The sequence below is a fragment of the Epinephelus fuscoguttatus genome, linkage group LG10, assembly GCF_011397635.1.
Source record: "Epinephelus fuscoguttatus linkage group LG10, E.fuscoguttatus.final_Chr_v1".
Taxonomy (NCBI): Eukaryota; Metazoa; Chordata; class Actinopteri; order Perciformes; family Serranidae; genus Epinephelus; species Epinephelus fuscoguttatus.
Window position 1 is genome coordinate 26,708,034 of NC_064761.1, and position 14,968 is coordinate 26,723,001.

Consider the following 14,968-nt stretch of genomic DNA (forward strand, 5'->3'; position numbering starts at 1 on the left):
TTCACCTCATCCACAACACTTGATCTTTGCAATGAAAATGATATCAGTTGTGATTCAGAAAAAAATAAATTAATGAAAAAGAAACCACGAGGAGCACGACTCTTGTTTACTGACATGTTTTTATTTTATGGGAAAAAATGATAACATTGGCTGAATGGTATTAAAATTGCATTACAAAAGAGCAAGTATGTGTCTTTATCAAGTGGTTAGATTTAGAAAGTGGTCAAATTGAACTTGGACAAAAAAAAAAAAGGGGGGGGGGGGGGGCAATTTGTATCAATTACAGTGTATCAATGGTCCAGAAAAACATGTAGCGTTAAATTAACAAGAGGTTTAGGTACTGATTCTTTCCAGAAAGTCATAAAAATCCCCAAATTCTCCCTTCCCTTTTCTAATTTTGATCTACGAATGAACAATAAAAATAATACTAATAAATTACAGTGCAATTTATAAGAAATACCTGCAGGGCTTTCTCAGCCCTTCATTCTCTACTAGCTCTCCTCGTTGCTCGTCGCCACCTCCCACAAACACTCGCCTCGCAATTTGGGTGGACATTTTGGCACAATCGTGACTTTGTGTCGTAATGGAGGCGAAGCGTGCGAGCCAGTTCAGGCAGACAACTCCACATATTCAGTACAAAACATCTGCCACTGCTCAGCCTGTAAACACTGCTCACTCCATCGTCACTCCCTGCTCTTAATGCAAACAGGGAGCGACGAGGTCAGAGAATAGATGCCAGTTATTACATCATACTCCTAATCGTTGCAATACAGATCTACTGCAGCCTTTCCAATTTTTCTTGCTCAATTTATCAATGTTTTTTTTTTTTTATCATCACTCCTTAAATTTCTTTGTACTGATTGTAATGTATAGAAACAGGGAGTGATGAGGTCAAAGACTAGACATCAATTATTATATTATACTGTAAAACTTCATTTAAAAGCCCAATTAAACGCCCAGTCTCTTTTACTAGCCTGGTGTGGCTACACATTTTGACAAATAAAAGCCTGTCTCATTTAGAGGCCTGGTCTGGTCGCTAAGCTGTTCATTCTTACAGAAGCTCTTCTGGTGTATAAAACCAAATTGCTAAGGTAACACTTAGCTGTTTAGATCATACACAGAAATAGAAATGTTTAAACTTTTGTCAATATGGAGATGCTACACATCGTTAGCTCAGTTCATTTCATTTTACTAAAACCGTGATAACCAGAGACCATAATTTATTTAAATTTAGGGATATGACGACAAATACAAGTCCCTTCCTCAGAGTACGTGTCCATTCCTTGATTACCCTGTAAGTTATTTATATTCCTTTATTCCTTCTGTCCCAAATATAGGCCTGTTGAGTTAAGTGATTTAAGCAAATAATAGCTTGGGCTACTAATTGAAGTTTTACGGTACTGTACTCACTGCGACACAAATCTACTGCAGCCTGTGAAATGTCTTAGCTCAGATTATAAACACTGCTCCTTTTATCATCAGTCCCTGATCTTAATGTATACATACAGGGAGCTATGAGGTCAGAGACTAGACGCCAAGTAGTTGTTACAACACTGCTTCTGCAGTGTTCTTGCTCAACTGCTTCTTTTATCATCACTCCCTAAATTTCTTTGTATAGATCATAATGTTTGAAAACCAGTGATAAGGTTCGAGCCTAGACACGCTATCACATCACTACAACACAAATCCAAAGGAGCCTTTACAAACTGACCAGTGAAGCAGCAGCACAGACAGGTCTGCCTTACCGCAAACACTGCTTCATCTTTTTATCGCCACTTCCTAACCCTCTGATTAAAGTGTATGCAAAGAGGAAGTGACGACCCCTTTGATGCTTCACAAACACAGCTTCATCATTTCATCCTCACTCCCTGATCTCAAGGTCATTAAACATCAGGGCTGTGCATTAAGAGTTGTCTGACTGAACTGAGCCACACATGCAACACATGTCCGGCATGCCGGATGTTTAAATAAGAATCAGCCAAATCCACAATGAAAGACAAATTAATTGACATTTTAAAAATGTTTGTTTTTCCTTCAATTTTTGATAGTTCATCACATCAGGGTAGAGGTCAGGGGTGGGCGACATGGGTAGAATCTGAAGTTATTTCATATCATACAAACACACATGATGATTTAATTAACTTTGAACTATTGCATCAAATTAAATGCCTGAAAAGACATAAAATAAATTAAAAAATCCAATATTTCCATTAACAGTTCATTGATTTACAGCATTAACATCACGGTGTAAACAGTACAGCAAATTAATATCACCTCATGGTGTATTCTGTCATATCGCCCACCCCTAGTAGTTACTCGTTTATACGTCACATCACAGGACGGTTTGTAGTATGACGCAGTGGGGGAGAGATTGAAGGCGCACCGTTCGCACACAGTACCATACCGGACGACCAGATCCAGATCACAGGTCTTTGTGGGTTTACTGCAAACTTCACTCCTGTCACCTGCCATTGTGTCACAAAAATATCAGCAAACTATGGATCATATAGTCTCACAGTTGAGCAGTTAAGACCTGAGAGGTCACTTCCTGCCAGAACACCATGCTAGTAAAACCAGTCAACCACAGGACTCTGAATGTCTGATATATTACACACAGTGACATGTCTGATAAAGCATGTCACTTTACAGTACAGGTGTATAATGACTACAGTAAGATGAGTGTAAGCCAGCATACAGATAAAAAAGGGAAGAGATCTGAGACTTAATCCAACTCTCCCTGGAAATTATCTGATCTGAGCAGACGATCACCGACTCATACGTAGCAGAAAAAAACAAAACAAAACAAAAAAAACAAACAAAACTGGAATACCAACAGTGCTCTCAGAAAAAAAATAAAACAGCAGCAATTCCAAAAAAACAACAACAAAATCATCAATGATAACCTGAACTACAGCAATAATAGTGATAGTTTAACGTAAAATTAAAAGTTAGTTTTAACCTTCCCCCACATGCTCATGTGGGGGTTGTGGAAGACAAACAGAAAACAGCACAACATCTGCGGCCCGCTCCAGCAGCACAAGCATGCTGTTCATCAAAACAAGAGCTTGAATTTGATCGAGAAGGTAGGAAGAATAGAAATATCCCTTATTTTCTGCAGGTGCGGCAGCTGTGTGTCCACTAACACACACACAGTAAACCAGCGGGTACCCAGGGAAACCCTTTCCTGTGGTTTAATTTAACGTGTTCAAATTACAGATGACATCAAAACACTTCCCATATGTGGGATTTCTGGGACAAAATTCATCGTGTGTATCTTAAAATACCCATATTTAGACGCCACATGAGGGTTTATCACACACTGGTTTGTATGTGTTTGTCAGCCAGTGTGATGTGTGTTGAGTGGTCACCGCTGCTTCAACGAAAGATCACTTTTCAGATGATTCTTAGACATTAATAAAGACATTATGATTACATAGCTAGAGGATTTTTTTCTTTGTTGTTTGTAAGACAATTTCATAGCATATTTCCAAAATCATTCGATGTCATGCATTCCTGAATACCATAATGTGCATACATAATGTTTTTTTTATCATACTGATTTTTATCTTTACACAAGTTCTGGGCTATTGTTCCAATTTCATGTGAACCCGATAGCCGCCACCACCCACAAACTGGTTATAAATGTAAGTCAAATCCATATTGTTTAAACAAATCAAATGATGAGGATGAAACCCAGTCAATCAATTCTAGCTATTTGCTGTCATTAAACCAGCAACCAGCTTGTATGCCTTCATGTCAGTGCAGCAACAGATGCTTCGCAACATACATGTAGGAAAGACGAGAAAACAAAAAAACAAAAAAGCTTTTTCCAAACAATTAAATATTCCCAATGCCTGTTGATCATCAGTACAAGAGATAAAATGTCAAAGAGAGAAATAAACTCAGAGGTGAAATGTTGTGAATGGTTTTGAGTTTAAAAGATTCGGCTACATCCATCCTGAAACACCGAACACACGCACATACCTACACACACCGATGTGGCTTTTCACTTCAAAATGATGGACGCTGGAGCTGTGCGATTGCCACTGCTGACTTGTGCAATGATATGGAAATCAATACATGTGGTGAAACGGCAGCACACAACGCCAGGCGGGCTCTGCTGCATCACTGCAGCCATGGGAAATGATATTGAGAGAACAACGCAGTGTTTCCCGTCTGAATCATGATTTTTAGCCTTTTCACGTCTGGAGTCAGAGGGGATGGACGGAGGTTAAAGGACAAGAGGAATTCATTATATCACTGATCACCTCTAAGGAATTAGCATATTGCTTTTTGCTAAAGGTTACAGTGGGTCTAAATGTCTACAGAGCCACGACAGGCCTATATGAACCTGTTCCTTGTCTGCTGTTCAGGTTGACGGTGGTGATTATGACACCCTGTACTACTGTACGTGACAATCACAGTCCAACTCTCACTTAAACTGATTTTTGTTTCTATTAATCTATCAAATGTAAAATTAGCAACGATAAGACAAAAAGTCACCTGAAATAACATTCACAGTGCTCTAATAAAAACAAAACAAAAACGACAGCGATGAAATGAAATGTTCTAAAACAAATAAAAAGAGTAAAAACTCATTGCAGCCTAACTCACTATTTTCCTTCCTTTTTTTTTTTTTTTTTTTTTTACTTCTTGTGACACTCTTCCCTTCTCCAGCCACGTTTTTTTCAGCGTGAGCCGTCCAAGGAGGGCGTCTTGTCTTGCTTGTACTTGTTGCCTAGTGCCAGGTGGTGGCGACGGAGAGCCTGTTATAGATGCTTCTCCTTGGTGATCCCGTTCTGCACGTGCTTCCTGCAACACAGAAACAAGAGAGTGTCAGGGAACTGAGAGAGCGAAGGACAGGATGGGAAGAAGAGAACAAGCTTGTCAGGCGAGGTGATCAGCAGGTGTGAAGCATTAGCAGGCAGAGAGGATATCAGCGGTGGTCAAGGCCAGTCAGATAAGGAGTGCCACATGATCACATCTCCATATGGTCTCAGGCTCTTTGATCCTATTTACTTGTGAGGGCTGCTGGTTACACAAGCTGAGTGGAAGATCTGTTCTCCGCAAATACACCTGGACTTCATTAGAAGAGAGCAGCGGAGGAAGTATTCAGATCCTTAACTGCTGTAAAAGTACTAATACCACACTGTAAAAATACTCTATTACAAGTTAAAGTCCTGCATTGAAAATGATAAGTAAAATTATGTCAGCATAATCAGGAAAATGTACTTAAAGTATTACAAGTAAAAGTACTCAATGCCAAAAATATACATATCTTAAGACTATTATAAGGCTTCTCATGCATCAGTGTAGAAGCAGGATTTTACTGTTGTAGTTGGTTGAGGTGAATCTCATCTTAACTAATTTGTGACTGCGACTAATTTTTATTTTTATTATGCATTAATCTGATCTTATTAGTTTATAGATTTTTTGGTTCACAAAAATTGTGAAAATAGTGATAAATGTTCACCATAATGACCCAGAGCCTCATGAGACACCTACACAATGTTTGTTTTGCACAATTAACAGTCCACATTGGAAAGTTATATAAACATAATTAAAATTATTACACTACCTGGAAGGAAAAGCAGCAAATCTTCACATTTTTGAAGGTTAAATGCATGGAATATTTTTACATGATTTATTAAATGACTAAAACAATTATCAAATGCATCAATGTAGAAGCAAGATTTTACTGTTGTAGTTGTTCAAGGTGGAGCTCATGTTAACTAATTTGTGACTGCAACTAATTTATTATTTTCATTATGGATTAATCTGTTGATTATCTTTTCTATTAGTATATAGATTTTTTTGGTTTGTAAGAATTGTGAAAATAATAAGTCATCACAATGACACCTATGTTTTGTGCAGTTAGCAGCCCATATTGTAAAGTTATTAAAATTTAATTAAAATTGTTACAATAACTGGAGGGAAAAGCAGTAACTCTTCATATTTGTGAAGATGAAATGCTTGAAATATAGTTTCATGATGTTTTAAACAACAATCTTCAAATAGTTGCCAATAAATCCTCTGTTAATCGATTCATTGATTATGGAGTAAATGTTTTAGCTCTGCTTGTTGGGCATGTTAACCTAAAAAAGTAGCTAGTAGCTAAAGCTGCATGTCGATGAATTACAGTGAAATAAAAAAGTAGAATATCTCCCTCTGAAATGTAGCGAGGTACAAATAGAAAGTGGGATGAAAAGAAAAGACTCAAGTAAAGTACAAGAACGCCAAATCTGTGCTTAAGTACAGTACTTGAGTAAATGTACTTAGCTATATTTCTCCATTTAGAGAGGAGAATGTGAGTTAAATCTCTAGATTGTACCACGACAAAACAGCTTAGACAGTCTTATTTTTTTATGTAATTATTCCTAACTAAGAGAAATGTGAAAGGGATGTCGTCAGTTTCAGGGTCTTCAGAGTGTCAGCGGTCAAAGGGTAACACAATAATCAGCAGCAGATGATAGAGGTACACATGTCAGTCAGCAGATGGATCCATAACTTCAGATAAAGGTTCAAACAGATAGACTTCAGTTTCAGTCAAGTTTGCATTTTTTCTTGCTTAAAGCTCGATGTGTTTAAAGTGCTGAGTGAGTGTTTTTGCATTAGAAGAGACCACCATTACGTAACACAATGGTTTGTCTGGAAGTAGAAACAGAGGACATTGACTTGTCTGTCCACTGGAGACAACAACTGACTACAAAAATGATAAAAATCCGCCATTTTAAATAATCATTAAATGAAAAAGAAAAGTGCTATGTGTACCATTTACCAACACAAACGAGTGATTGTATGTAAGCAGTGGTAATAGCATTAACACATGATTAAGAGTATTAAACACAGGGCGGTGGCACTGATAGGAGCTTTTATATCACACAGAATGTGGCTGACGAGAAACAAAATTGCGTCAATGTGGTCTCTGTTTGTAAACAAGCATTCATTGTATTACATACATTTCAATAGTTTTAATGTCAATACACAGAGCCTATGCCGGCAAAATGAATGATCATATTAGGCCATATTTATATTGAGAAATATTATTTTTTATAATTAGCCACACTAGCAGCTAACATTATTTTCATCAGGACTTCTTCAGTGATAGCTAGTAAATATTAGCATGCTAACATGCCAAACTAAATGGTGAGCATGGCAAATATTATTCCTGCTAAACCATGTTAGCATGCTAATGTTAGCATTTAGTATTTCAGAGTGGTACAGTCTCACAGAGCTGCTGGCGTGGATCTGTTTTCTTAGGATATTGAATTACACCTGGCTGAGTGTTAACATGTATCTTCTCAAATAATTTAAATAAACTTTAAAATGTGTTAATTTCTAAAATATTTATTGTGTTATAGCTTAGATCTCTGTCTCATAACATTAGATCAGCCATTAGAATTAAAATTGGTGCAAAAACCTACACAGGCCTCCTCTTTACAGTGTTCCATGTCTCCATAATGACCTGTCTCAAAACTAATGATTTATTGATGTGGAAATTCTACAAATAGCAACGTAAACCACTGGTTTGGTTTCAAACTCAACATTTACAGTGAAAACCTGCCAGCAGTTGGCTGGTGGTATTTTTCCACCCTGAGCCGAGGTCTCTCAGTCAGATTAAACAAACCAGTGCAGAGCCTGTTCAAAACGTGCCTGTTCAGAGCGGCCGATTGCTCGGCCTCCGGTATTGCTGCTTTCAGCTTTCCTGAGAACTGCTTATCTAAACAACTTTACCCTTGACACTGCGCTTCCTTCGGAATATATGCGTCATTTGCTAACAGCTAACTATTTGGAACCAGGCTATTTCTGGGAACAAAGGCATTCAGTCCAAAAGCTAGGTTGCTAATACTTGAAATGTCTCTGTGCCTTCATCTGTGACGGACAGAGAGCTGCACCCAGCATGCCATTTGGCGGTGTAACAATTAATAGGGGTCTCCATGAACTACACAGTGTACATGACGCACTACTAATAAATATGTCCTGCAGATCTCAAGAGCTCACACTCGACACTGCACTTCCTTGAGTCCTCAGCAATACACCTCACAATTGTGCAGCCCAAGATTAAATGACAAACGGACAGACAGACAGACAGGCGGCGACTGCTTCCATTTCAGTTAGATGACAGGGTCTGTAGGTGTTAGCTCACCCCTCAGCAGCATTGTGATGTCCAGCATCATCATCGTTGTTTTCTGCCTGAGGTTCTTTGAGCAGGCTGGCTGCCGCCTTGCCGCCGTCCTCGTCCTCGTACTCTCTGACGTCGTTCACCTCCTTAACCTTTAGCACCTTCACTACGAAAACCACGATGAACTACACAGAACAGGAAACACAAATAGGTCAGATTGTTGCGGCAGTTTGGACAAAACAAACATTGAACATGAATGCTTTCTGGGTTTGAGGTAATAAACCTGTGTGACCTCACCAAGAACCAGTAGATGTTCATGAGCAGCAGCGCCAGTAGGAGAGCATTGAAGAAGAAGTAGAAGGGAATGTTGGGGACGGACTGGAGGCTGGACACACATGTGGCGTACAGCACCTTGAGAGGGAACCAGTAGAGACGGAACCAGAACCTGGAAACACAAAAGAAACCAGAAATAGAAATTCATGTCCGTCCAATTAGAATCAGAGAGAGAAGAAATATGAAGCTGCATCAAGTGTGCGTGTCCTTTTGTGCATCTTTGTTGAGCCTCACCAGGTGATGCTGAAGCTGACGGAGCCCATGTTGGACAGCACGTCGTTGAGTAGGTGATAGCCTCCTCCTCTGGACTTAAGGTAGATGTTGAGCTTTGTGAACTCCAGCTGGATGTCGTTGATGTCGTGGAGGAACAACACCAGAATCCCTACGTTGTGGTATCTGAACAGCACAGAATGTATGGTAGAAGTCTGAGTAAGTTTCAGATTTGGGTGGTGCAAACTAGCAAACTGAGCACTGAAACTGTGTTAATCAACCTCAGTGACCAAAGTATCTTTCATCACACATATGACTCAGTGCATCTGTGCTCCGTCATGTGGCCTGATGTGGTAAAATGATATACACTGACATTTTACACTCAGTCAAAACCAGGTCAAAAGTACATGTTTTTAGGCAAAAACATCAAACTAGAATACGTACCTGAAGGCGTAGGAGAAGATAATGAGTGCCAGTGTGATGATGTGGTGCACCACCATGACAGCGGAGTCCTTCCTCCACGCGTCCATGTAGACCGTAGCGTAAATGGAGTGGCCGTAGAAGCTGCCCTGGATCAGGTAGGCTATGGCGATGTCTGCAGGCACTGACATACCACTCTTCCAGTCTGGACAAACAGGAAGGAAATGTGCAGAGAGGTTTAAGAGCACATTAAGGATGTCAGCTTTTAATTCAACTTACAAATCAAACGATGAATGACGGATATAACTGACAACATTTGTTTAGTACTTTTTGCATTAGAAGGCTTTTAAATCAGAAATACAAAGACTACAGCAGATACAAGCTTACTTGTTTAGTATTTATTCACATTTCTTTGTTTATTTGTTTGATAGCAATCACCAACATTTGCATATACAGATCTGAGGCCAAATGCAGATTAGAAATCAAAAATTTTGTATTACTAAAATAGTTATGCAGCCTTTGGCAGAGGTGCACACACTCTGAGAGCTTTCTCGTATCTGTTGTAATCATGTTGTTTCTTCCTGTTATCTGTTTTCTGTTGTTTCTAGTTGGGGGTCTCAGACTGTTGGCTCCTACACTTAAACAGAAGGAGGTGATTGTATCATGGAGTTAGAGACAGTTCATGCCAACAAACGTATTTACTTGAAGCTCACTGCTTATCAGTGCGAGCTCATGTGGAGGAGGCGCTTGTCAGTTAGTGTGTGTTGAGACAATACCACTCATTGTCTCACAAAACTATCAGAGATTGTGAATTAAAACCAGCGCTGAGTTTATCACAATATTATTGGTGATAATTTAATAGATATTGAAAGTCTTATTCACACAGGACTAGTATTACCAGGGGACCTCATGATTTTGAACAAACAGAACTGATTCTGCCACAAGTTGTCACAGGTATCACGTCACCCATCTCATCATCTTTTGAGATTTCACTCTTGTGATGGATTTGAACTTGAGCCTCCTGCACCCAGAAAACTGTCAAAACTTTAATTTATAATTGCTAATGCAGACTCCATAATTCTCGAACGGAACGAGGCAGAAAGGAGACAAACTATGACCTAAAATCACTGAGATGCAGATTGGTACAGGTGTAATATCATCACATGGTAATATGGTAATAATTAATAAATAATGAATAACTTGACCAATTATGGACATGGTAGATTCACACAGGATAAAGATCACAGACAACCAGCACAGTTATTACAAATTAGAAGAGGACTCCACTTAACACTCATCGATTGTGAACAGGGTTTCAGTGTACTCAGTTCCGCTTTTCTGCTGCTTTCAGTATACCGCTAAAATACAACAAATTGCTTGTTGAATAAAAAATAAATAAATAAAAATTCTTACCAACATTATTTTATTGGAAAAAAATGTACATTAAGCTGAACACAAAAGGCACCAATAAAAAAATGACAGTTGCATTTTAAAGGTCTAGTATGTGGGATTTAGTGACAACTAGTGGTGAAGCAGCAGAACTGAAACTTCTTGAATGTGCCAAGCATGTAGGAGAACTACGGTGGTCAATGAGAGAACATGAATGACTCTGTCTATATATATATATATATATATATAAACAAACACAACACAACCATTCTTATTTTGAGGTGATTATAAATGGATGAAAACATAGTTATGAATACTATTTACCATTGCTGCTAATTGATGCCCCTAAATCCTACATACTGGACCTTTAAAGTGCAGTTTTCTACTGAAACTGGATTTAAGAACTGTGTAATAACGCAGTCGTTCATGATGTGTTTACAGTATCATGTAAATTGACTTCTCGATGACTATTAAATAAAAGAATAAATAAATAAATAAATAAAACCTATATAATGTCCTGATTAAAACCAGGGAATTTGGACACCATGTTAAGTGTGACTCAGCATCTGTATGTCCATTTTCTAACACATTTCAGATCACAAATGACTGTGGAGGCTGGAGAAATCATTTACATTTTTAAACAGCTAATCATATAATCTTTAAGGTGAATAAATCTGCATAAAACTAACGCAAAATGTGCCAATTATTCTTCTTCATTATTCTGTGTTTTAATGAAACAATACATTCTTGAGCAGATTTGCATGAGGATATCTTAAAATATTCCATTTTGCAATTAATTTATCACCTTTTACACTTTTAGTTTTCTCCAAACTCTAATTTAAAATAGTTGTTTTTAACTGACAGACACTTCTTTTTGGATACAAATACAGTATATCCAATCTGTCTAGATACTGAGCTATATACAGTGACCTCACCAGATGTGAAGGGTCGGCTGGGGTAGTTAGTATGAGGAGGAGGCTTAGGGGATCAGGTTTAACCTCGGAGGAATTAGAGAGGGTTTCAAAAGTACCAGTAGGCAGGACAGGCCAACTGTACGTTAAGGCTGCTATGCTAAGCTCATGTCTCTCAAACCTATCAGATGTTGGACGGAAACTTTCTCCTCCGATGTTTGAGTAAGGTTTGTCTCTGGTGGGATGGGGTTACGTTCGGGCCGTGTGTAATGTTTATTGATTGGACCTTCCGTCATTAAACATTGAGGAGAAGGCTGCTAGATGGATCACAACAGAAGAGCTGCCAAGGGGAGGCATGGGAACTGGAGACTTTTTTTTTTCTCCCAGAGACTGAAGCTTTTTTCTTTCTCCTCTTTTCTCTTCAGAGTACAAACCCCTCTTTGCGTCTGACAATGTGTTACTTTGATTTCTCTTAATCCACCAAATAAACTCTTCTCTTTTCAGCTTCATAGCTCTCTCTGTCCCTCTCTCTTCCTCTCTCTGCTTACCTAACAGTCCAGGAACATTACAGTACACTGCTCCTGTACACATCTCAGGCTGACAGCAATTAGAGGTGATGCAGCTATTAAAGATGAACCTGGCGCTGTCAACCAGCCTTTGCTAGCTCCACTCAGAGCGATGGAGTTTCGACCGGAGCCCTGACACCTCCGTGTGTAATGCAGGAGGCAGAGAGACTATTAAAGATGTCGCTGGATTATCAGTGGAGTCCTCATCTCACATATATCCTCCATTAGCGGTGATAGTCATCCATTAGGTGCAATTATGCAGATAAGTGTTGGGGCAAAACTTAATGTATTCTGTCATAAAACTTTGCTCTATTTTGGATCATTGTTATTTCATTTCTGTCCTTTCCCCTTTTTTACTATAAAATGAAGGGGTTTATGTAAGGGTGGGGGGAAAAAATGAATATCACAATATTTTGCATGGATATATTGTATTGATTCACAGACGCCAAGTATGGATTTTTTAATAACGTTGCAAATACAAATTAAACTTTTGGTGGCCTGCAAAAATAATAAAATCAATTGCTTTTTAGTCCACTAGATACATTTTACTGCAATAAAATTGACTGAAATGAGATGAACGGTCAGAAAACTATATCCTGTGCTGTCGTTACGTTTTCCTTTAGCAGGGGTGTCAAACTCATTTTAGTTCAGGGGCCACATACAGCCCAATGTGATCTCAAGTGGGCCGGACCAGTAAAACCACTGCATAATAACCTATAAATATCAAGTCTGATATAGATTTATTTGTACAGAAGCTGCTGGTTGACAATATTTTGCGCAACGTTCAATATCTTTGAATATGACCACAGAAAATATTCATTGTTGTTTCAGAGAGCTGTATTCTGGTCAGAGTGAAAAAGCCATTAAGGCAGTATTTTACATGAAGTATAAGCTCACTGTTTAAACTGCTCCTGAACGCTCTCAGCCGTCACATGTGCATCAACACTAGGTGTGCAAAGTCATCTTGAGGGCCGGACTGGACCCTTTGGCGGGGCAGTTCTGCCCCCCAGGCCGTATGTTTGACAGCCCTGCTTTAAGGAAATAATTTGCAGTTGAGAAAAGGTACTAAACATCTTAAATCCCAATAATATTGTATCTTGTATCGTGACTTAAGTATCACAATGTCGTATCGTGGGGCCTCTGATGATTTCCACCGTTTTTTGTATCAATAACAGCTGATTGCTAACGATTGAATAACATGCAAGTGATCAATTCAAGGCTCAGCATGAACCACCAGGCTGCATATCCAGTATGCTCTGCTATAAATATCCTTCTATTTGAATACTCAAAGTGGCATTTTACCCCAACAGAGTCTCTATAGGATTAAGGCGTGCTGCCCGCTGTTTCATTAGATTAAAATGACTTCAGTTCCTTGAGAGGTTCGCGAAGAAACTGCCTACGTTACTGTGCTGTTAGAGATGCTTTTTCTGAGGTCAGTGTTTATCTAATATGGACAGACTTCAAATACTGAAAATGAATTAAAAGCAGTAAATTCAATTTCAATTCAAGTTACAAATATGTACTGATTAATTAATTAATTGATTAATTAGGCTCTTTTCTTGTAACATCTTGAGGAGCAGATTCAAGAGGACTAATGTCTAAACTGCTAAATAAATGACCCTAGATGACACTATGTGTTCACACTGTTGTGTTCCTTACTGTAGAAGACAGAGGGCGGGTCATGGAAGAAGGAGTAGGAGGTGAAGAAGAGCAGGTAGGTGCTGTATGACCACGACATGGTGTAGAAGACCAGCTTCCACGCGCTTTCCGGCATCTTGGCAGCATCTTTGGGCAGCAGCCTGCACCACTGTGCTAGAGGCTGCGGGGACAGAGCAGAGAGAGGAGGCACAGTCAGACAGAGGAGAGGAAGTCACACTCTGAATTAATTTAGCTGCTTCTTTTGAGAATGCGGCCAGGTGAGCTGCTGACAGGTCCTTTGGACGCAGTATCTGATTAATTTAGAGGCTGTTCTTTTACAGGATTGTGACATTTATTACAAGGCTCTCGGTTCAATATGTGTGGTGAAGCAAACAATTCACCACACAGATTCTTTACAGTCTTTATTGCAATGTTGTGGCTTCTGGGCTGAAATCATTTGGTTGCTTTTGTTTTATTGTTCCAAGATGTAAACGCTGAGGAAAAAAAACATCCTGTTTCTTCGTAAGGACTTAAATATTTTGGCCAGTTGGACCACAGATGTTTTTAAAGGGGTTGTAATTGTTGCAGCAACCCTAGGCACATTTTTCTGAACTAATAAACTCTGGCTGAAGAAAACAAATGGGCCTAAGTGGAAGCTACAAGGAAGACATGAAGAGGGCAGCGTACACTGTGTCTATGTAATAAACAGCTAGTAGTATCACAAAGTATCACAAATGAATCACATGAACATTCAAGACAATGTAAACTAAACAAGTTGTGAAACTGGTGTGCACAAGTTCAAACTGATGGTATATCTTTGCAGTAGAGAAGCTAACTGAAGAATGACAACATCGTCTACACAAAAGAGGTATTTAAGAATAAGCATGATTGTTTATTCATCTATATGGTGGTTTATATTAAGATGCCGATAGAAAGTGTAAGGTGATCCTCTGTTGGCCCGTGGCCAGCACTACTGACAGTGTCAAGATGTTGTTTGGATGCTGGAGACAGAGCAGATGTTGTTTTTACATACACACATAACTAATATTACATTGACACTTGCACTCTCTTCCTTTCTGTATATCGCTCACAGCTGTGATTACATCACCACATATTGAGGGCCACATCCCCCCTATACTCACTATACTAAAAATGCTCTTTCCTCTCCGGTATATAGATGAAAAATGTATGTATTTAAAAAAGTGCTATTCTACAACAGGCAAACAAAAAATTATAATAAAAATTGCCATTAGCATAACTACTGGTTGTAGCATTACAGTGTTCTGCAGCTCTGTGTTGTTTGTCCAAGTGGTGTTGCCATACCCCAGCAGTCTTTGTTACCTTATATCTGTCAGATAGTCCTCGTGAAGTCTGAGTAA

At 38.9% G+C, this 14,968-nt stretch overlaps 1 protein-coding gene across 1 annotated transcript in view; it reads right to left on the bottom strand.

Moving 5' to 3' along the window:
* Positions 1-100: 100 nt before the first annotated feature.
* cers1 (ceramide synthase 1) overlaps positions 101-14,968 on the bottom strand; it is a 42,743-nt gene continuing 27,875 nt past the window's right edge. The window contains exons 2-7 of the mRNA XM_049586981.1: positions 13,611-13,770; positions 9,110-9,290; positions 8,690-8,851; positions 8,420-8,567; positions 8,147-8,307; positions 101-4,812 (exon numbers count right to left, since the gene is read on the bottom strand). Coding sequence (XP_049442938.1) covers positions 4,770-4,812; positions 8,147-8,307; positions 8,420-8,567; positions 8,690-8,851; positions 9,110-9,290; positions 13,611-13,770 — 855 coding nt within the window. The 3' untranslated portion in view covers positions 101-4,769. The remainder of the gene's footprint in view (positions 4,813-8,146; positions 8,308-8,419; positions 8,568-8,689; positions 8,852-9,109; positions 9,291-13,610; positions 13,771-14,968) is intronic.